Raw genomic sequence first — 22,125 nt, 5'->3', positions numbered from 1 at the left:
TGTAAGGTCTGTAAGGTAAGGTCTCTCTCTCTCTCTCTCTTCCTCAGCAGTTTGAGGTATTCTACAGGAATGAAACCTCTTTTGCCAACATGTGTTTACTTCTCATTTCTTATTTTCCAGACATTGGTGGTTTTCCTTCAACTCTTCAAGTCGTCATTATCATAATTATTTTTATTATCATCACTGCCATCATTCTGGTCCACCTCCACCACACACACACACACCCCGCATTTTCCACGCAGCACTCCTATGTTCAGTCATTCTGCGTCGATACCACTTTCCCTCGTCCTCAGAGAGAGAGAGAGAGAGAGAGAGAGAGAGAGAGAGAGAGAGAGAAGGTCAGTGTATATATCTACATCGTATATATACTAATGAAAAAAAAAAAAATTTGGTGATTCCTGAACGGTAAGTAACTGAAGGCGTGTAAGACTAATGGTGCTCGCCTCCCAGCTGCCACACTTATGGTACTAACAGCCGCAAATTTCGCTACCACATGTAGCCCAGTTCTTCGGAAGTAAAAGTAATCTAATTACAATTCTCATTTCAAACATTTTCTTAATAGATTGAGTAATCTATAATAGCTAAATAGATAGATAGAGAGATAGACATACATTATATATATACTATAATTATAAACTGATAAATCCTTCATCACCAGTGGTATTCGAACCACTGCTTAGTTTAGAAACAACGATGGAAGTACAGTGACCATGAATACTGACTACTGAGCCATCAAGAGAGGTTAAAGTCATTTTAGAGGTACAGCGAGCTAGATATTAAACGATATATGTGACTTAATATTTGTAAATATATGAAATGTCACGGCATATATGCTAAAAATTCATACACACACACACACACACACACACACATATATATATATATATATATATATATATATATATATATATATATATATATATATATATATATATATATATAGATATGGAAACCTGGACAACTTACCGACGCCATGTTAAAGCCCTTGAGAAATTCCATCAGCGGTCCTTGCGAAACATCTTGAGAATAACTTGGGAAGACCGCCGCAATAATATAAGCGTTCTTGAAGAGGGCGACTGCCTCAGTATTGAGACCGTTATAATAAAAAGCCAGTTGAGATGGGCAGGGCATGTTGTCAGAATGGCCGACAGCCGCCTTCCTAAGCAGCTCTTTTACTCAGAGCTATAAGTGACGGGACTCGAAATGTTGGCAAACGGAAGAGATTAAAAGACAGCTTAAAAGACAACTTAAAACTATGTGACATTAACTATAAAACATGGGAGACCGATGCAGTGGAGCGATCTGCTTGGAGAGTTAAAGTGAAAGATGGAATTTAAAAATTTTGAAGAGAACAGAAAGCAGCATCTGAAGAACCGTAGAGCTGCAAGACTCGTCAGGTCCATCCACAGCCCCCACCCCCACCTAATAACACATGCCCCAATTGTGACAGAGTATGTGGCTCGAGAATTGGTCTCACTACCCACATAAGAGCCCATCAGTAACGACATTTCAGAGCATTCATACTCGAATCGAGTGATAGCCATGATATATATATATATATATATATATATATATATATATATATAATATATACTATATATATAATACATACATACATACATCATACATACTACAGAGGGAGAGAGAGAGAGAGAGAGAGAGAGAGAGAGAATCTAGATTGGAATATTTACATCGCACAAAATGCTATGAGTCTAGGCGCAGGTAATCCCAGAAGAAAAAAACAATCACTTGCCTGGAGATGTGGTGGAAGGGAGTGGGGTTGGGGGTTGGGGGGTTGGGGGGTTGGGGGGGTGGGAGTAAAAGGTAGAAAATCTAAATTTGTCTCTATAGGAAAAAAAATAAGACGCCAGAGTAAAAATCATCGTAGGTATCGCAAATAGTTAACGACTTAGCTTAGTCTCAGTGAATCAGAAAGCTAGTCAGGAGGACTCCAGATAGCCGAAAGCCACGGAAATGATAAAACCTTGTGATGGACTCTCTTGTTTGCTCTCCTTTATTCTAATGCTCATCTGTTGGACTTCCGAGAGAGAGAGAGAGAGAGAGAGAGAGAGAGAGAGAGAGAGAGAGGCGAACCTATTCCTGAGGACTATACTCTGTTTTTTTTCATCTGTCCATCCGCCTGTGGTGTTTTTGTATGGTAACACTGCGTCCCGGGCTTTAAATAGTTACGCTATGTGTAAGTTTTAGGTAAATAAAAGGATATCTGGGTGCACATTTGCAACTGAAAAGTGTTTTAATACTTTACTGTATGCGAAGTACACCGTTAATATTCGAAATAGGATATTATTATTATTGTTGAATGTAAGATGAATGTAACTATCTAAAGCCCGGGACGCAGTGTTACCATACGGAAACACCACAGGCGGATGGACAGATGAAAAAAAAAACAGAGTATAGTAGTATACTTAATAACGACGAAGGAAGGAGCGTCTTATCTTGCTCCTCAATCCGGACGTAACTCAGGATTACAAGAAATTGGAGCAATGTCTTTATCTCTCGACAGAATAACGCAGAGATGCTTACAGAACCCAGCCTCTCGATTATTAAGGGAATCGCCAGATCAACTAAGGGGATTTACTCCTCTTCTTAATCCAGCCCTCCAGTTGTTGTGCTAGAGGGGGGGAGGGGTAGCGGAGAAGGGTGGTAGCACGTGGGAGGGTTGGCAGCGTAACTGGTCAATTGTTGCACGAAGTATCTGCAAATTACTGTTTCCTAGGTGCATGTTTCTGCAAGGTATTTAAGAATCCATTAAGGCAGGTCTATTGTGGCGAATATAATTTCATTTTTATTTCCGTTACAATGAAATTAATAAAATTCGTTACCAATACATTGGCTTTTACGTTGCTTTTTTAGAACGCAGACTAGTGGCAGTTCACTGATATGTCCATTTTGCTACATTATTCCTTTATGAAATTGTTTTTCTCACTATAATGAATATGCACACATATATGTGTGTGCATATGTATATGTATCCATTTCCATGCATATATATATATATATACTATATATATATATATATATATACATAGATATATATATATATATATATATATATATATATATTCAATCAGTACCGTCAGTTTTTCATATCTACCTTTTTACGGGAGATCAATATCATGACGAAGGGCCAGACCTACAACAACAAATTCGAATATTACAAAGTCAAAGAACTGACTGCTGTTACCTCTCGACGCTTTTAACGCAAATTACGTCAACTGACTGAGGTTTTGGTTTGGTTTGTATGGTGTTTTTACGTTGCATGGAACCAGTGGTTATTTAGCAACGGGACCAACGGCTTTACGTGACTTCCGAACCACGTCGAGAGTGAACTTCTATCACCAAAAATACACATCTCTCACACCTCAATGGAATGACCGAGAATCGAACTCGCGGCCACCGAGGTGGCAGGCAAAGACCATACCAATCACGCCACTGAGGCTACTGACTGAGGTTACATTGTCCTGCTGGAGTGCTATAAGGCACAATACTCGCCACGTCCTCAACCCAGTCCCAAGCCATCAGTACAAGTTGCCAAACAAAAGCATTCTATTTTTGCGATTCAATTCTTAGATCTACCAGGCTTGAACTATATACAAAAGAAAGCTTTACGCTTGAAATAATCAGAAGTAGTTTCGATAAAAATACAGCTTTCATGGGATGAAATCCCTGAATACAATATGGAAGCGGTTGCATATTACTTTCATGATCTAACATGACAGAAAAAAAAGTTAAGTATATCTTAGTTTAACCAGACCACTGAGCTGATAAACAGATCTCCTAAGGATGGCACGAAGGATTAGATTGGTTACCTAGCAACGGGACCTACTGCTTATTGTAGGATCCGAACCACATTATATCGAGAAATTCATTTCTAATCACCAGAAATAAATTCCTCCGATTCCACGTTGGCAGAGCAGGGAATCGAACTCTGGACTACCGAATTGGTAGTATGACAGAAAAGTTGCCCATTCATGAACGGGAAAATCTTGAAATCATTCATTTTTTTCTTGCAAGGATAATCATACAAGTAGTTTGTTAAAAACATTATTTTTAGCTACCCACTTCGACGGCAAAAACCTCACGAAAATGAATATTTCTGTTACATCGCGTCTAGTTGTTGGTACGGTCACGGTCTAGGTATGGTATGGTTACGGTATTCCTCTAAGCAATGGCGTAAACAGCGTTAGTGGTCCTCGGCAAGGACTCTGAAAGTGCCGCCCCATTCCCGTGCTAAAATGTAATAAAGCGGTGGAAATTAAACGTTCATTTTAAGCCTTAATATCTTAATAATTTATTTTATTCCATAAAGCTAAAACAAAAACAACACAGCAGATTTACAACGCAACCTTAGGAGCTTTGTTAAGAGAGAAACCAGGGTTGCTGTTGTCAAGAATCGCTTACTGTCCACGAGCAGAGTCGATAAATCGCTAGTCAGCCTTCCAATCAGACGAGATATACTAGAGATTCCAGAACTATGCCAGATCAGACCTGCTCAAAAGATGCCAGAGTGCCGCCGGAGCGGATACCCCCCTTCCCTCCCCCGCCCTTGGTTACACCACTGCCCCTACGGCTCAATGTTTTTATATCTAGTACTCGTTATCAGTCTTCTGGTACCTGTTGTGAGGAAATAGCTTCTTATTATCACTTGTTGTGGGGAGAAAAGTCTCTCTTCTATCAGGTCAAACCCCTATTCTTATTAGCTTCAACTTTTGGCTAGATGACGGCGTCAAAATGCCCCTTCCGTCGGCCTTCGCACCGCTAAATAAAATCGAGAATTCTTGAAAGTGTCATAAATTGTGTTACTACCCTTAAAGCTCATCTACTCATATGGCAGTCTCTTTTCACGTCATTTTTTATTCCATCACAAAGCTATCCAGCAACTAATGAATATGCTTTACCCTGTAAAAAAAAAAGGCAACCTTTGAAAAAGAAAAGAGAAAAAAAAGAAAAAGAAGACTACGGAGCAAAAATCCCATTCTAATTCTGTTTCATATCTGGAGGGAATTGACTTTTCAAAAAAGCTCACAGAGACCAGAGACGCTCCCTTGGATTCCGCTTATCAACTCCGCGTTCTTTCTTTTTCCGAAATACCTGTGATAAACTCAGGAATGAGAGATATCTGATAAACGGAAAAACTCGAACCACGAAGGCATTTTAAAACCAAATTCGTTCAGATCAATGAGAAAAAGAAATAGCCAATGGTATTAGTCACTCCCTCATAAACTAGGGAAATGCACTCTCAAAACAATGGTGTGTTTTGAAGCTATTCCCTCACAATTACGTGATTAACTCTCCTTAAACTGGAAGCAAATGAAATACAACCATTGGTAACAAACAAACAAAAATATAAAAAGAAAATCCATTGCAAGTCAGACAAGAATATGGTTATAATAGTATTTCCTTCATTAATTGTTGTCACGTTTGAGAATGGAATTATTTTAACTCTTGTACGGTATATAGCCGATGTATAGATATAATATATATATATATATATATATATATATATATATATAGATATATATATAATATATATATATAGTATATATATATATATATACGTATATATATATATATACATATATTATATATATATATATATATAGATATATAATATTTAATAATAATTATTACCAAAAAAAACGAAGGAATATATATATATATATATATATATATATATATATATATATATATATCATATGTATATATATGTATTATATGTATAACTGAATCACGAAAGTTTGGAACGTGATAGATGCCATAAGATAAAGGTATAAGCCACGAAAGAAAGATAAACAACGGAGTATCTGCAAGATCTTTCAACTCAACGTCCTTTACTTAACATGCAAACGTCCCGCTAAGTAAAGGACGTTGAGTCGAAAGTTCTTGTAGCCACTCCGTTGTTTATCTTTAATTCGTGGCTTATACCTTTATTGTTTGTCTGCTAAGTAAAGTACGTTGAGTCGAAAGATCTTGTAGCTACTCCGTTGCTTATGTTTCCTTCGTGCTTATACCTTTATGTATATTATTATATATATAATATATATATATATATATATATATATATATATATATATATATATATATATATATATAGTATATATATATATATATATATATACATATATATATATATATATATATTATATATATATATATATATATATATATGAATATATATCTACCATTTCTTATACTTCAGCCAGTCAGTTTTAATATCCAAATGGATTTCCCAACCTCCTGTAATGTAGGGATAACAAATGTTAATGGAAAATAATTCTAGTCGGAAGCATTAAAACATTAGAACATTAATTCTTGATACCTAGACCCATCCAAGAAACATATCGAATGAAATACACTGCAAGAATATACTGTTTTAAGTTTTCAAATACACGGCAAGAATATATGGTTTTAAGATTTCATTCCAAAACCAAGTGAAAACTCTTGTAGCCAATATCACAATAGATTCCTTTGGCGGCGTTTCCAGGTTATTCATAATAAAAACACTATTGATAAGTCATAAACGTATGTTCTTCACAAATCATGATTAGGGCGAGGTATCAGACATGGCAACTTCGGATATCTCACTAACCCGTCATTATGAATGAATACCATAAAGCGTTCACCTAACCATCTGTATTATCAAAACCTGGTCTCATTTTCAATAACAATTCTTACCACCAAGCACAAAAGAGACTTTCCATTGAGGTGTGTATTTCTGGTGATAGAAGTTCACTCTCGACGTGATTCGGAAGTCACGTAAAGCCGTTGGTTGTTGAATAACCACTGGTTCCATGCAACGTAAAAGCATCATACAAACAAACAAAGAAACGAAAAACAAAAGAGATTTTTTGACTCGGTGGAAAATAAGGACCTTCAATATTTGTCTCTATGCAAAATAGCTGGGCTTTCTTGAAAAAAAAAAATAGAATTAAATAAGACGGGGAAGAATCGTTGGCCGGGTATAGGAATCAAATACAAAGACATGCTAGTCTCCACGAACAAAAAATAAACGAAAATGAATTGAGATTCCATTACCGAATGGAGGCGATGGATCGGACATAAAAAGAAAAAAAAAATTAGAGAGAGATATACCGTCTTGTTCTTTCTGCCTTCTACACATCTTTCCCTCCTCCCCCTCCTACACGTCCTATCCCTTCATTACAATTTTTTTTTTTTTTTAGGTACACGGGCGCCACAACCGCCTTGCTCCTGATCATGTTTCCCGTCTCCTTATTAAACAAAAATTGGACTAAAAGCTGAGACTTTGTCCTTTTTACCAGCTAATTAGATAGGGATAATTGCATTAGGCGGTATTCACAATCTGGCCTCGCCGTTGAAAGGACCGAACACATTAATGGAACCTCGTGTAGCTCCTTTCAAAAAAAAAAAAAAAAAAAGGAAAATATGATATCAATTACTGCCGAAAATTAGGATAGGCGGCTCACCCCTGGACAGCGTCCCCCGAAAAATTGTAACTTTTATGAGTCTATGACCTCTGGCGGGAATATGTCATTTTTATTTGTAAATAAACCGCCCTGAAAAATATATCACGCCCATTTGTAAATGATTTCGGAACTTTTCATCATTTTAACCGCATATCCCGGCTAAAGCCCTAAATTGACCAAGTTGTATTTTTTACAGATTAACAGAGTTCAGCTTTCATCATTTTAATATGATAAAGCTAATGGGACCTCACAAAAAGAACGTTTCCGGTTATTAATAAATATCGATATACCCCAAAAATTATATGAATAAACATTTGCGTATTCTGGAACGGGTAACACGCCAATTAAAATACTTTCTTGTATCCGGGTAAAAAGAAAAAAAATAAATGAATAAAAAAATAGTATAACGGACTTCTACAGAGAGAGAGAGAGAGAGAGAGAGAGAGGCAGAGAGAAAAAAAACAATAACTACTACTCATATTCATTTATCTATAAACAGGCCGGAGATCAATGAAAGAGAGAAGGCTAAACGAAGGGGGGAACGGAAATCGTTTAATCTCATTTGTGTCGAATTATTCTCCGTCCCGTTTTGGCCCCTCGCGCTTCATTTGGTTATTCAAGAACAGAAGAGGATAATTACGAAATACCAGTCGCTTGATTTGACTCCAGACTCCATTTCGAGCGTCGAGGCTCTAAGGTAAACCTTGCGCACAGATTTTTCAAATGATTGTGAGCAAGCACAGAGAACAATGACATTAAAGACGAAAGAAGACAGGAGAGAGAGAGAGAGAGAGAAAAGAGGGCGCAAAGTCCTTATGATGAAAAGGAAATGCTAAAACTTTCAAGATAACAACGGTAACAGGCGCAAGGATTTTAAACCAGCTACTGAAATGAAACAGACAGAGACACTTGACGCTAATAAGGAATCCCTTCTAGATATCAACGCGAAAGAGGAATTGCATCCAAGAGAAAGATAACGAGGAAACATCCACAGCCTGTGGATAACGAAAAAAAAAACATATATATGTATATATGTATCTATATATATGATATATAGATTATATATAAATAATATATATATAACTATTATCTATGTTATATATATTTTAGATATTTAGATATTATATATATATACATACACACACATATGTATATATATCAAAAGTAATTATTTATGACAACTGTTTAACTGTTTGTACATTGTCTTTATATTTGTCCCGTAATTCCCCGGTACGTCTGATTTTTTCGCTTCAATCTTTGTGTACTGAGGATATTATATATATTATATATATATATATATATATATATATATATATATATATATACATATGTATGTATGTATATATGTGTGTATATATATATATATATATATATATATATATGCCCGACGAACCGCAATAGTCAAGTTGTGTGTTCAATATTGTTTTCGAATTTCGACTGCAAGTGAGACGAAATCTCATTTCAGGTGTCTGCCAGGAAATTAAAACGTTGCATCAGTTGTGAGATTTCGAAGCATAAACCGATAAAACTCTCAAAAACGAAAGAATTCTTTGACATTTAACAGCCAACCGGAGGACAGGATACAGAATAAAACAAGGCAAGACATTAGACTCTCACTACTTCAGACAGCGTGATAAACAGGGTTTTAAAATCGATGAAAGCGAGAGAAGCGTTGCCGGCTGAAAGAAATATTGACAACAACTTTGCAGTACTGAACACTGACGAAGTACTACTCTGCAGGCAACAGAATCACAGATTTTTGACAATTTATTCTGTAAGCCAGCAAACACAGCGACCCGCCTTTCCTGGCAAAAACAGATTCAGACAAGATAAATAATTATCGCTAAAAATATCGGTAAACTTATTTCCGGTTTCCAACTCTGGTATTAAATAAGAACAAATTCAGATACCTATTACTTGAATACGAGGAGGACGAGAACTTTTCCGAGCTACAAAACTCTGACAATGGAACTTTCTCCACCGACAGAAGTACTTCTTCTATGCAGAACCGACGACCGAAAAGGGTGAATTAAAGCTGAGTCATGGTTTGGAGAAGTTAAAAAAAAAAAAAAAAAAATAAAAAAACTTCACGCCCTCCATTCTCCATTAAAATGAAATTCCAGTGAAAGGGGGGGGGGGGGCGGGAGTCTATCCGTCCAAAGCATAAGTCTTCTTTTCGACCCACATAGTCTCATCCATGACATTTTGCACCTGGTCCTGATACAGTGACAGCCAATGGTAGCACAATGATTCTACTACATTCTTGCAGAAGAGACTGGCAAAAAAAACGCAAGAAAATCTTGTGGAACACATTCACAAAAGCTGTAAAAGTCACGGGGGAAACCCGTGTAACAGACAGTTTCCATCAATAAAAAACCAATTTGAATAACAGAATGTAAATTCATACCCACTGACACAGAAAAGCTGCTGGGTAAAACTTTCAGCTGGGCAAAGCTCGTCAAACCCATTTTGGAAAAACAACCTAAATAAAATGGCAGAGGAAAACTTAATCCTGTTAAACAGAAAGTTGAAAATTAGAAAGGCCGCTATGTATGTATGATGTGTTTTTTACATATACATACTTATACATCTCAGAGCTACCAAGTGTCACTGAAACTCTGAGGAAAACACAATATAAAATTAGGGGAAATTCCCAGTACGCGCTCATTCACGGCGTTTTCAATCTTCCTATTAAGCCTCCGTCAAGACTCCGTTATGACCCATGATGACCTGATCTTAATGTATAGTCAAATTCCCTTATTTCAGTTCAGTTACTCAGTGAATGATTTACATATAGCCGTAGGAAAGCTGTTAATCAGCTCAGTGGTCTTGTTAAAGTAAGATATTCTTAACTTTAAGTATTTGAGTACCTTTAGGATTAGAATCATTACTGTCATGACTGACTTCAATCGGTTTCCAGCTGAAAATCATTCATAATGAAAAAGGGATGGCTTCAAAGAAAGAAGAAAGTATTTAATGCCACATTGTGTTTGCAAAATGAAGGAAACTGTACACAACACATTAAAAAAAAAATTCAAAATCGCACTGATCCAATAACACTCATATTATATAACTCTTTTGTTCCTGTTTTCTGTCAGTACTTCCTTGCAGGTAACAGTAAGCAACTACTTCATAGCAACAGATCCAGTTAAGGAACTATTAGCCGATTTAACTCGACCACTCGGGCGATGACTACACACTACGACCAATCATGATTCGACGCGATTCATGATTTATACTAGAACCTTTTATCCAATTAGCTTCAATAAGTTCAAGAGGTATAATAAAGGATTAAAATAAAAATATTCAAACATTAATCATTATAATACAAATTTGAATACGAAATAAGAAATTTTATTCAAAACAAGGTGTGATCCGACCTAAAAAAACGGTGAGGTACTGAACCTCACAAGAAAGACGACTTATAATTAACTGCATGTCTATTACTATGTAGGGGATGGTAGAATCTTGAAGCAACAGAATATGAACTATGATCAGAGTTAAGGAAAACTTTATACCGCAAGCACAGTGACAGGGATTAGGTCTCACAGTAAGATCTGGAATAAGAAATGTAACGGTTATCAAGTTTTTGCCCAACGATGAATAAGCGAGGCATCGGCTGAAGACCAAGCAGGAGTAAAATATTCATGACATGGCATAAATAATGAATCAAAATATTTCTTGAAACTAGACAGGACTCCAGATATTCTGTAAATAATTTCTCAGTATACTAGTTGTAGTTTATGTGCAATCACACAGGTGTTATACTGGATATATATGACTGTCTTTTGGAGACGATTAGTATGGCTTAGTCACAGGATTCAAATGCTTCACTCGTTATTCGTGGAGAATGTAACGCAAAGCACAGTGAGAGCCTAAATTCAAATTCCACGGATCGATATGGCCGGTCTGCTCTTGAGTTCTGTGCATCCTCCAATTTTGTCCAGGTAACTGAGGAATCCACGCACATTTCTGGTAATAGATTAGACCTCATATTCACATATGTTCCAGCTATAGTGAAGTCCAAGGTCTGAGAATATATAGGCACTTCTGATCACTGCGCTACTGAGATGGACATATCTGTCAATCAATATATTCCTAATTCCACAGCTAGAAAAACGGTCTGGTTGACATCCAGAGCCGATTGGGGTCGCATCATTGAAGCTCGTCTGGTACTTAATATTTCAGATGCTATATTAGATTCTGATCCAAAGAAGAAATTAAATAAAATGCCGACCGCTATTTTAATAAGACATGTCCCCAGAAAAGTCGTCAAACTTAGGACAAAATTGATCAGCCATGGTTTGATGACAAATGCCTACCACGACAAACAGACAAAATCCAGAGCAAGGAGACGAAATCGTTCAAATGAAAATTACACCATGTTGTGGAGTCTCGCCATGCTGCGAATAGAACTTACCATACAGCTGAGAGAAATTACAACAATTCCTCGAAGAGGAAACTTGAAGGAATTACTCAGCCACTGTGGTGGGCCAAATTGGTATCATCTATCTTTGGGTCATGCTCGTCTTCCATTCCACTGCTACTAACAGCTGATAGTAAATTGGTTACTGGTCTTAGGGAAAAGGCTAAACTGCTGCATCGAGCTTTTGAAGCTAAGCAATCAGCTGAGGATGTCCCTCTCTCTGCTACGTGTCATTTTGAAACGCTTCTCATTTCCCACCCCCCCTCTTTTTTTTTTTTTTTTTAGTTTCTAGTGAGTTGCCTCCCAAGTTTAGTAGATTATATACATTTTTATGTCGTAGTATATCTGTGGATGAGCCCAAGCTTAGTAATACAGTGCCTGCTCCAAAGAGTGTCATATATGCAGACTGTAATAACTACAGGCCAATCTCTATTCCCCCTGTGCTCCAAAGTTGCTGAAAAACTTATTTTTGAGTGACTATATAAGCATGTTGAATCTAAAGGATTGTTAGCTGATAGTCAATATGCATACAGAAAGCAGCTAGGTACATACGATAATCCATTTGCAAGAAAACCTTGATAAGGGTTTTGAGTGCAGAGTAATTCAGATAGATTTTAGTGCCACTTTCGACTTAGTAAATCACAAGGCACTTATTTATAAACTTCAGAATCTTGGAGTGGGCGGGTACGTTTTAGGATCAATTCAAGATTCCCTTACAGGTAGGCAGCAGCGAGTTGCTGTGGGCGGGATCTTTAGTGAACCAAGACCTATTGTATCGGGAGTTCCACAAGGTAGTGTTCTAGGTCCATTGTTATTTTTAGTGTATACAAGTGACAGTTGTTGGCTTGGAAAACAAGAATGTTCAGTAAACGGATGATGCAACACATGTGTGTAGCAAAGTTTCCACATTTGAGAAATGAAGCTGCCCTGGGCCTCAATGGGGACATGGACCGGATCAGAGAATGCATTACTACCCTAGCACTATACTCCTTGCATTTTAATCCCCGTTGAGAGATCCAGAGGGGATCGATGCCAAAACAGAATTCATTCTAAGAAGACACAGTATGTTTGTTTCCAAGGCCAAACCTTAAAACTGAACACATATGATACAAAACGTAATGGGCCAGGAACGTTTTCCTGAGGAAATCCAAAGATAGCATTCCCGCAGCCACAATGGTAGTCGATAATGAAGTCACAGGAAAAAATGTCACATGAAAAAGAGTAAAAATTTTAGCTAGTAAAAAAAATTAGTTACAGGAAAAAAGTTACGGGGGAAAATCCACAATATTTCTTGGGGGTCATTATCTTTATATGATATTTACAGTCTCTTGTTTATGTTTATACGGAAATCCCAAACAGGCTCGTACTAAACGCACCGCCAAGGTGGATACATACCGTGTTAAAACCCTTGGAGTCATTGTCTAGGAAACATTATTATGACTTTTTTTCTGTGACTTTTTTTCCTGTGATATTTTTACCTAGGTGATTTGCCCCAATACTGCCGCCCATCAACAACTAGTCTGCAATTTATCAGGTGAAAGTTTTTAAATATGTTGATAATAAATTTTGATCCACTAACTCCCATTTACGCTTGAATACATGGGGTACTGAATAACACAGTTAAACGTAGCGCTTTTATCGCTAGACCAATTGAATCATTTCATGATAGGAAGTTGGGGATTTCTATACGACACTGGAAACGGGAGGATGGGAAGACCATCACGAGCATCATCTGTCCCGTGTGAACGCCATACGGCAAACTAGGAAACACATGATATTCTTAAAAGCGTACGATTAAAAAGTGTTACAACAGGAGTTGGAGAAACTGGGCGGTGATCGGTAGGCCAAAAAACTACTATCTCCATGTGGATTCACATTACAGATCACTAACATGAGCGAAAAAACCATTATAGCTAAATTATGAACATAACATAAGATCACATTCAGATTCAAATTCCAAATAAATACTAACAATGAAACAACCTTCATTCATGTGATTTTATTCTATCAATGGCCTAAATTTACCAGTCTTAGGTCCTAGGTTTAGGTGGCTTTTATTCGATGTTATCTTTCAACAACCAGAGATTTTCGATTAGAAATTAAGAACTTGCTTTCATCTATGGTTCAATTTTACGAGCAAAATTGATCGTATTTGTCGTTTGAGTGAGACCAATGTCTAAGCCAATTCATATTGCTAATAAGGTTAGCGTTCCCATCTGTAATAATATCCCATAACTGAGCAATCTTTCATAGCCTAGACCAATGCAGTTGCAACTCTTCCTCCTCGTTCGAGCTTCTGTAAACTATGGTGTCCTTCAGTTCAACACCATCCTGACTCTACCTTTGGGCTAGTGTGTCCAACGCTGTGTCCTTCACAAAATAACGATCAATTATAACATTGGAGAAATACATAAATTGAGGTTCCCATGATGATGTCATCCATCATCCATGTTCTTCGTCAGCAAAGAACAAAAGACAACAGAAGTAGATGATTCTGCCCTCAACGTATAAAATGTTGCTCTCACAACGAATGCGACTTTACAGTGCATAGAGCCAGTGCAAAAGATAGGTTAGTCTCAGATTTATCAGAAGCAGAGCATACATAGTAGGGTGGCCAGACGTCCCCGGACCCAGTTTTCAGTGACCTGTCTCAGGCATATGCTGTCCTCGGAAATGTCCCCGGTTTTCACTGTGACTGAAAGACCCGATATTGGAATACAGGAAAAAAGAAAGAAAAAAAAATGTTGACCAAACTATACATAGGTGTACGCCGTACTACTTGCATTGTACAGTGTACATAACTAAGAAAATAATATTTAGGATAAATAGAGCGAGAGAAACTTTTGAATGCTGCTTTATGAATGGTAAGGGCTGCAGTGTCCCCATTTCAGTTTTTCACTGACAAAAGAGACGTCATCTTAAGAGGTTTTTACGTCTCTGAACCGACTATGTCACCAATTTTGTCTCGGACACCTGGTCACTTTAAGTTACATAGTGACTTGTATTCCTCCACGATGCATCGCAGACTGGGATTTTTGTATTTCACTGAGTTGTCTCACTCCTCAAGGGTCATTGATGGTGTTATATAACACATGACTAATTACAGAACTAGAAGGTCCATATATAGAGAAGCACTGCAAGTTAATAAGCAGAAAAAATACGCAGAGTTTCCTATCGCAACCATGAAATGACGTGCGAGATGATTTCTCTTACAAGAACTTTTTAAAAAAATGAATAAATTAATAATATAGAAGTCGAGTGTCCTAATTTTTTTTTTACTATTATTATTTATTGTAGCTCACGTAATTCTTTTCGTTTGCAAACGCGTAGACTCCAAGCAATCTTTAATTACTGCGCACGTTGGTATATAAAGACAGATTTCGTGAAAGATGCTTTAGACATTCTGGTCAATAAAGTTAAGCGAAGGAGGCTCTATTAATTGCCTAAAACAACAACAACAACAACAACAACAACAACAATAATAATAATAATAATAATAATAATAATAATAATAATAATAATAATAATAATAATAATAATAATAATAATAATAATAATAATAATAATAATAATTGGAAATATGATAAAAGCCATAAACACATGGGCAGTGCCAGTAATCAGATACAGCGCAGGAATGGTGGAATGGACGAAGGCAGAACTCCGCAGCATAGATCAGAAAACCAGGAAACATATGACAATACACAAAGCACTACACCCAAGAGCAAATACGGACAGACTATACATAACACGACAGGAAGGAGGGAGAGGACTACCTAAGTATAGAGGACTGCGTCAACATCGAGAACAGAGCACTGGGGCAATATCTGACAACCAGTTAAGACGAGTGGCTAAAGAGTGCATGGGAAGAAGGACTAATAAAAGTAGACGAAGACCCACAAATATACAGAGACAGGAGAATGACAGACAGAACAGAGGACTGGCACAACAAACCAATGAACGGACAATACATGAGACAGACTAAAGAACTAGCCAGCGATGACACATGGCAATGGCTACAGAGGGGAGAGCTAAAGAAGGAAACTGAAGGAATGATAACAGCGGCACAAGATCAGGCCCTAAGAACCAGATATATTCAAAGAACGATAGTTGCGAAATAAACATCTCTCCCATATGTAGGAAGTGCAATACGAAAAATGAAACCATAAACCACATAGCAAGCGAATGTCCGGCACTTGCACAGAACCAGTACAAAAAGAGGCATGATTCAGTGGCAAAAGCCCTCCACTGGAGCCTGTGCAAGAAACATCAGCTACCTTGCAGTAATAAGTGGTACGAGCACCAACCTGAGGGAGTGATAGAAAACGATCAGGCAAAGATCCTCTGGGACTATGGTATCAGAACGGATAGGGTGATACGTGCAAACAGACCAGACGTGACGTTGATTGACAAAGTCAAGAAGAAAGTATCACTCATTGATGTCGCAATACCATGGGACACCAGAGTTGAAGAAAAAGAGAGGGAAAAAATGGATAAGTATCAAGATCTGAAAATAGAAATAAGAAGGATATGGGATATGCCAGTGGAAATCGTACCCATAATCATAGGAGCACTAGGCACGATCCCAAGATCCCTGAAAAGGAATCTAGAAAAACTAGAGGCTGAAGTAGCTCCAGGACTCATGCAGAAGTGTGTGATCCTAGAAACGGCACACATAGTAAGAAAAGTGATGGACTCCTAAGGAGGCAGGATGCAACCCGGAGCCCCACACTATAAATACCACCCAGTCGAATTGGAGGACTGTGATAGAGCAAAAAAAAAAAAAAAAAAAAAAAAAAATAATAATAATAATAATAATAATTCCACCTGTTTATTCGAATATTAAATCAAATTATTATGATTTAGCTTACGACGGCTACTTAAAATTCAAATGTTCAACTTGGAGGCGACGCGTAGGTGGATACGTACCAGGTTAATACCCCATAAGACTTCCTCCCTGAAGCATAACCAATACCAAGTTTCATGAAAATAAACAATCCAAGAATTAAGTAATTTTGAGGTAAAACTAGTCATAGATCTGTAATTCCCCTTTTTATTCTTGGCACAATTAAAAGGTCTGTGGAAAGTATAACATTATTCAAGGAAAATTGTTAGGAAGCATTCATATATATTACACATACACATCATATAATATATACATATATATATATATATATATATATATATATATATATATATATATAGTTATACACACATACTATATAATATATATAAAATTTAAGGTAAGGAATGGCTATATATGTATATATATATATATAATATATAATATATATATATATATATATATATATATATATATATGTGTGTGTGTGTGTGTGTGTGTGCGTGTGTGTGTGTGTGTTCAACATCCTGTTTCTTACTAATTCGGAGATTTTCATTAATGTAATCGTATACCACTGTGTACATATGAAAAAAAAATGTAAATCTGAATAATCCTTAGCGTTTTGAAAGAAAAGCAGCCACTCAAACTTTAAATTCAATTTTTTCCCTTCAATGGCATCAACAACAAATTTCGTGGTAATATACTTCATGCTCAAAAACCTTATTTCTCCATCATTATAAAGCATAATAAGCTACTATTAAAGTAAATCCCTTTGATAAATAAAAAAAAAAGACAACAACAACAAAAAATGAGGGTATGGACATCTTCAAAACAACCAGCTAAAATCCTAATTACTAGTCTGCTAATTTCATCAAAAAGACAAAAGCATTAAAGGATTCACATGCGGCGTGATAGAGCAGGTATAGGTACCACAGGAACGGAAATTAGTTATCTTTGCCATAATAACGGAAATTTTATTTAATTAACAGTTCTTATTATAACTGGGATCAAGCTCAAATGACCATAAACTCGTTGAACGACCCCCAATAATATATATCTATATATATAAAATATATATACCCCCTATATATATATATATATATATATAATATGAGGAAAATAGGCTAATACAGTAATTAACATCAACAGCAGAGGCAAATTTCACGAGACTTCTCTTTTGTTTTATGGGATTTACATGTATTATTAGTATTATTATTAATAAGTACTGAAATATTGGTCCGGTAACATTAGCTTTCATCCTGACATCTTAATTCAATAGACCGATGAATCGTTATTAGTACTATAATAAAGTACTTCATAAAAATCTCTAGGCTTGCGTGCTTAGGTATGGACATCTTTGCATCAGGGAAAATTTTAACAAAATAAATTGTACGGCAACACGAAATTTTACTCCAAAGAACACACACACATACAATACGTGTGCGTTTGTAAAACTACCCCTCTCATATTACCTCAGAAGATTCCACCGGTTCCCCGTGATTATACCAGGCTTTCTACATCTTATTTTTTTTTTTTTTTTTATAAAATTTAGGACTAATCGCGACGCACTGTCATTGAATATTGATGCCATCACTCCAGTGTAATATGAAAAGGAAACAAATCTGCCATTTGCCAAACCCTATACTGAACCCTGGACGTATGTGCAAGGTATGGCTGAGAAACGGCACAACAACTTAAGAGCTACCTTTTTTGGACATTTAATATTAGAACTTACTGGTCTATCAATTAAATATACATACTTATATAAAAGACAGCAACGCAATTCATAACCATACTCGACAAGTACGTACGTCTACTAGGCTACTGGTCGTTGGACATGGCTGCAGGGTTAGAACGTGGTCACCCAGGTGTTTTATATATATATATATATATATATATATATATATATATATATATATATATATATATATATATATATATATACTATGTATATAAATTAACTGTTCTTGGAATTGAATTTAAGAATACCAACATCGTGATGTACTCACCATTGACCCTCTTCGGTAGATGAATAAGAGAGCAAAAATGGACATTTACCACAGCAACAACCACCTGTTAGCCTAGTAGGCTACCACTTGGTCCTTCCCGATCCGTCTCGGCGACGTAAGAAAAGCTCCACATTTGAGATTAGATATACATGTTTTATTTTTTTTTCTAATTTTCTGGAGTCAACTCATATCAATCAATGTCTTGTGGAAGACGCCACTGCAAACACATTACCAACCGAGAGCTCTGTCACCTAACCCTATAAAGTGTACCACGTCCAACCAGGGTGACGACCGCCACAACTTACAATCTAATTGTCAACGCAATTCCGGTTCGTCTGCCATAGAGGTAATAGAAAGAATGCGAGAGCCATTTTAACCAATGATAATCCTTATAGTTAGATTACGAAAGGTGTAAACATTTTTCTTTTGTATTTCAAGCGGTCTAATAGAGTATATTTTTTCATAGAAACTTTTGGTGTACACAATATATTGTCATTAAAAGCCAGTGGTATGTCAAGTTGGTAGTTGCCAAAGTTACCAGACATCACTTTCCTTGTCAATTTTTGAACTTGTTGAGTTCACCACTTTTAGCATGAAGGTGCTAAAATATTTACAAACCTCAGTCACATTCAAGGATTATACAATCTGTCAGAGCTTTTGATTATTATAATATGGGAAACTGGTGTCCTTGTTATGCATTAAAAATACTACATGAATGGGGCTAGTAGTTTTTTTTTTTTTATCAAAGTAAGCAATAAATCAAAAACTATATTTTTCTCTTTCAAATACCATCACTTTCTGAGTGGAATTACTTTCAAGACGTGCAAAACGGTGCACTACCCAGATAATGAGGCAATTTTTTTGTCACAACATCAATGGCTTTCTGTGTAGCAGCATCTAAAAATAACGTCCGGCCTATTAAACTGAATCAAGTCACCTATCTCTTGCGGTCATCGTTACTAAACCGAAACTAATTAAATCATTCATGCCTGGTTCATGAGATTCACCGGTCTGAGCTAGTAATATGATGTGAGTCACCTATCTGTAGCAGAGATCGGTACTTGACCATTCTAATTATTCTGCGGAAAACCAATGTGACTCGTTCGTGAATTTCACCGGGTGACTCGCCCAGGGAGCTAACCCAACTTATATACGATAGTTAAAAAGGACGCCATAAAAGCTGCAGATAGATGTCAATCTCTTTGGCATCAGCTATTCAAATGTAAAAGACGAATATCAAGACCAAGATTTTATGGCTATATCCTATTAGAAACGAACCTTTTATAGCTGGATACTCTCAATTAGAGATGTTACTTGGCATACATAATATATTAAGCAGATGTGAATATCAATTGCCATGTACTAGGGCATTCATAAGTTTGATGTAATCGCTGGGAAATAAGCATAAACATCAATTGCTATTTACTTTGCATGAAAGCTTAAATTATAATTTAAATGTTTTTCTTGATGTTTTTCAAAGGTGTTATTTTAGTGTTGAATCTCAGAATTTTTAAAAAACTTAAACGCAAAATATGTTCATGTATGTTACATAAGCGTACATGCACATACGTTCTATCTGGTGTTACATGGAATACACACACACACACACACACACACACATATATATATATATATATATATATATATATATATACATATGTATGTATATAATATATATACGTATATAATTTACCTACATACTAAATGGTGTGAGGCTGTAAGACCCATACCCTCTTCCATTTTGTAGCTTTCACACTACACAGAGCGTCAAAAAAACGATCATTCTCGTCTCCCGCATCCAAGAGGACAGGAGAGCGTGATTACCACTAAGAAGAAACTCACCTGCGCAGTAGGCCTACAATACATCTAAATCACAAACCACCGGCACTTCCTTCGGTTCTTCATTCTCGGAATTGTCAGGTTAAGAAATATCCCATGGTCGACATATCTAGACGATAATGCAGTGAGAAATAAAGCAGTGGTTATCGAAATAAATTAGATCAATGTAATAAATGCATAAAAATGCGCTTACAAATATATCTACATTTTTTCATTGTTCTTCCATTTTCTTCCCTTGACGGGAAAAAGGGAAAAATGAACAAATAACGAACGACTTCATTAAAAAGTTGGCCATAACACGCCGTAGCCAAGTCCAAGATAATGCACAGCATTCAAGCCCTAATTAAGGTTGTTTTTGTCCTGTTTTTGAAGCTCCTTTTGCTTGCGATTTTCTGTTTTTTGTATGGTGTTTTTACGTTGCACGGAACCACTGGTTATTCAGCAACGGGACCAACGGCTTTACGTGACTTCCGAACCACGTCGAGAGTGAACTTCTATCACCAGAAATACACATCTCTCACTCCCCAATTGAATACTCGAGAATCGAACTCGCGGCCACAGAGGTGGCACGCCAACACCATACCAACCACGCTGCCCGTGTGGCTTGAGGGAACAGTGGCGAGAAAATGCTGAGAACTTTCTTACCTCCTTCGATAGAAGGTATATTTGCGCGGAGAAAGGAATCAAACACATTCTAATGGTATTAGAAAATTATCCAGAGCCTGAAATTCATACACTGCACCGCTTCATTCAGAACCTTACCTGCGAGACATTCTCACCCTCACGACCACCATTTTTGTTTGTATGGTGTTTTTACGTTGCATGGAACCAGTGGTTATTCAGCAACGGGACCAACGGCTTTACGTGACTTCCGAAACACGTCAAGAGCGAACTTCTATCACCAGAAATACACATCTCTAACACCTCAATGGAATACCCGAGAATCGAACTCCCGGCCACCGAGGTGGCAGGTCAATACCATACCGATCACGCCACTGAGGCGCTAGGTGACATAATAGTCTTGTACAAAACTTCCTGCGCCAAAACCTGTGGCTAATATTATTCGTTTCACAACCTCCGCTCGTCATTTATAACATAAATGTAACCTTTACTTACACCGTTTAATAAGAAGTAACATTTACAACCTGTTAATTGCAGTGTTCCGATTCCCAAGCTCTTGATGCGAGTAAGGAATCACAACGGTTCGTCAACTGCCTTTCCGCTGCCATTCTTCTTCGGGGGGCGTTCAGAAGTGCAGATCTTTGCGTTAGTGGCCCTGAAGATAGATTCAGATTTATTCCGTCCTCTTGCTAATGAACGGTATTCAGCCTTTCTTCGCTTGCAGTTGAATGACACTCAACAATCCTCTCCTCTGACCGGGAAAGGCCTATTCAATTTACAGAAATTAAATAGAATTCTACTTACGCCGTCTTGGCTACTTTTTCTGGTGGAGAGAGTGAACGGAAAACGAACACTCGGGAGAGAGAGAGAGAGAGAGAGAGAGAGAGAGAGAGAGAACACGGACAAGGAAGTCAATAAACGAAA

The 22,125-nt window shown here is 36.9% G+C and overlaps 1 protein-coding gene across 2 annotated transcripts in view; it reads right to left on the bottom strand.

Annotated features, from left to right (window-relative positions):
• LOC135217526 (thioredoxin domain-containing protein 15-like) overlaps positions 1-18,851 on the bottom strand; it is a 245,586-nt gene extending 226,735 nt beyond the window's left edge. The window contains exon 1 of one of the 2 annotated variants that reach the window (XM_064253493.1): positions 18,742-18,851. In XM_064253493.1, the coding sequence (XP_064109563.1) occupies positions 18,742-18,786 (45 nt within the window). In that variant the 5' untranslated portion in view covers positions 18,787-18,851. The remainder of the gene's footprint in view (positions 1-18,741) is intronic. The other variant, XM_064253491.1, reaches the window with a different exon arrangement.
• Between the last annotated feature and the right edge of the window lie 3,274 nt (positions 18,852-22,125).

This window comes from Macrobrachium nipponense, chromosome 7, assembly GCF_015104395.2.
Source record: "Macrobrachium nipponense isolate FS-2020 chromosome 7, ASM1510439v2, whole genome shotgun sequence".
Classification (NCBI taxonomy): Eukaryota; Metazoa; Arthropoda; class Malacostraca; order Decapoda; family Palaemonidae; genus Macrobrachium; species Macrobrachium nipponense.
This window is presented reverse-complemented; position numbering and strand designations above follow the sequence as displayed.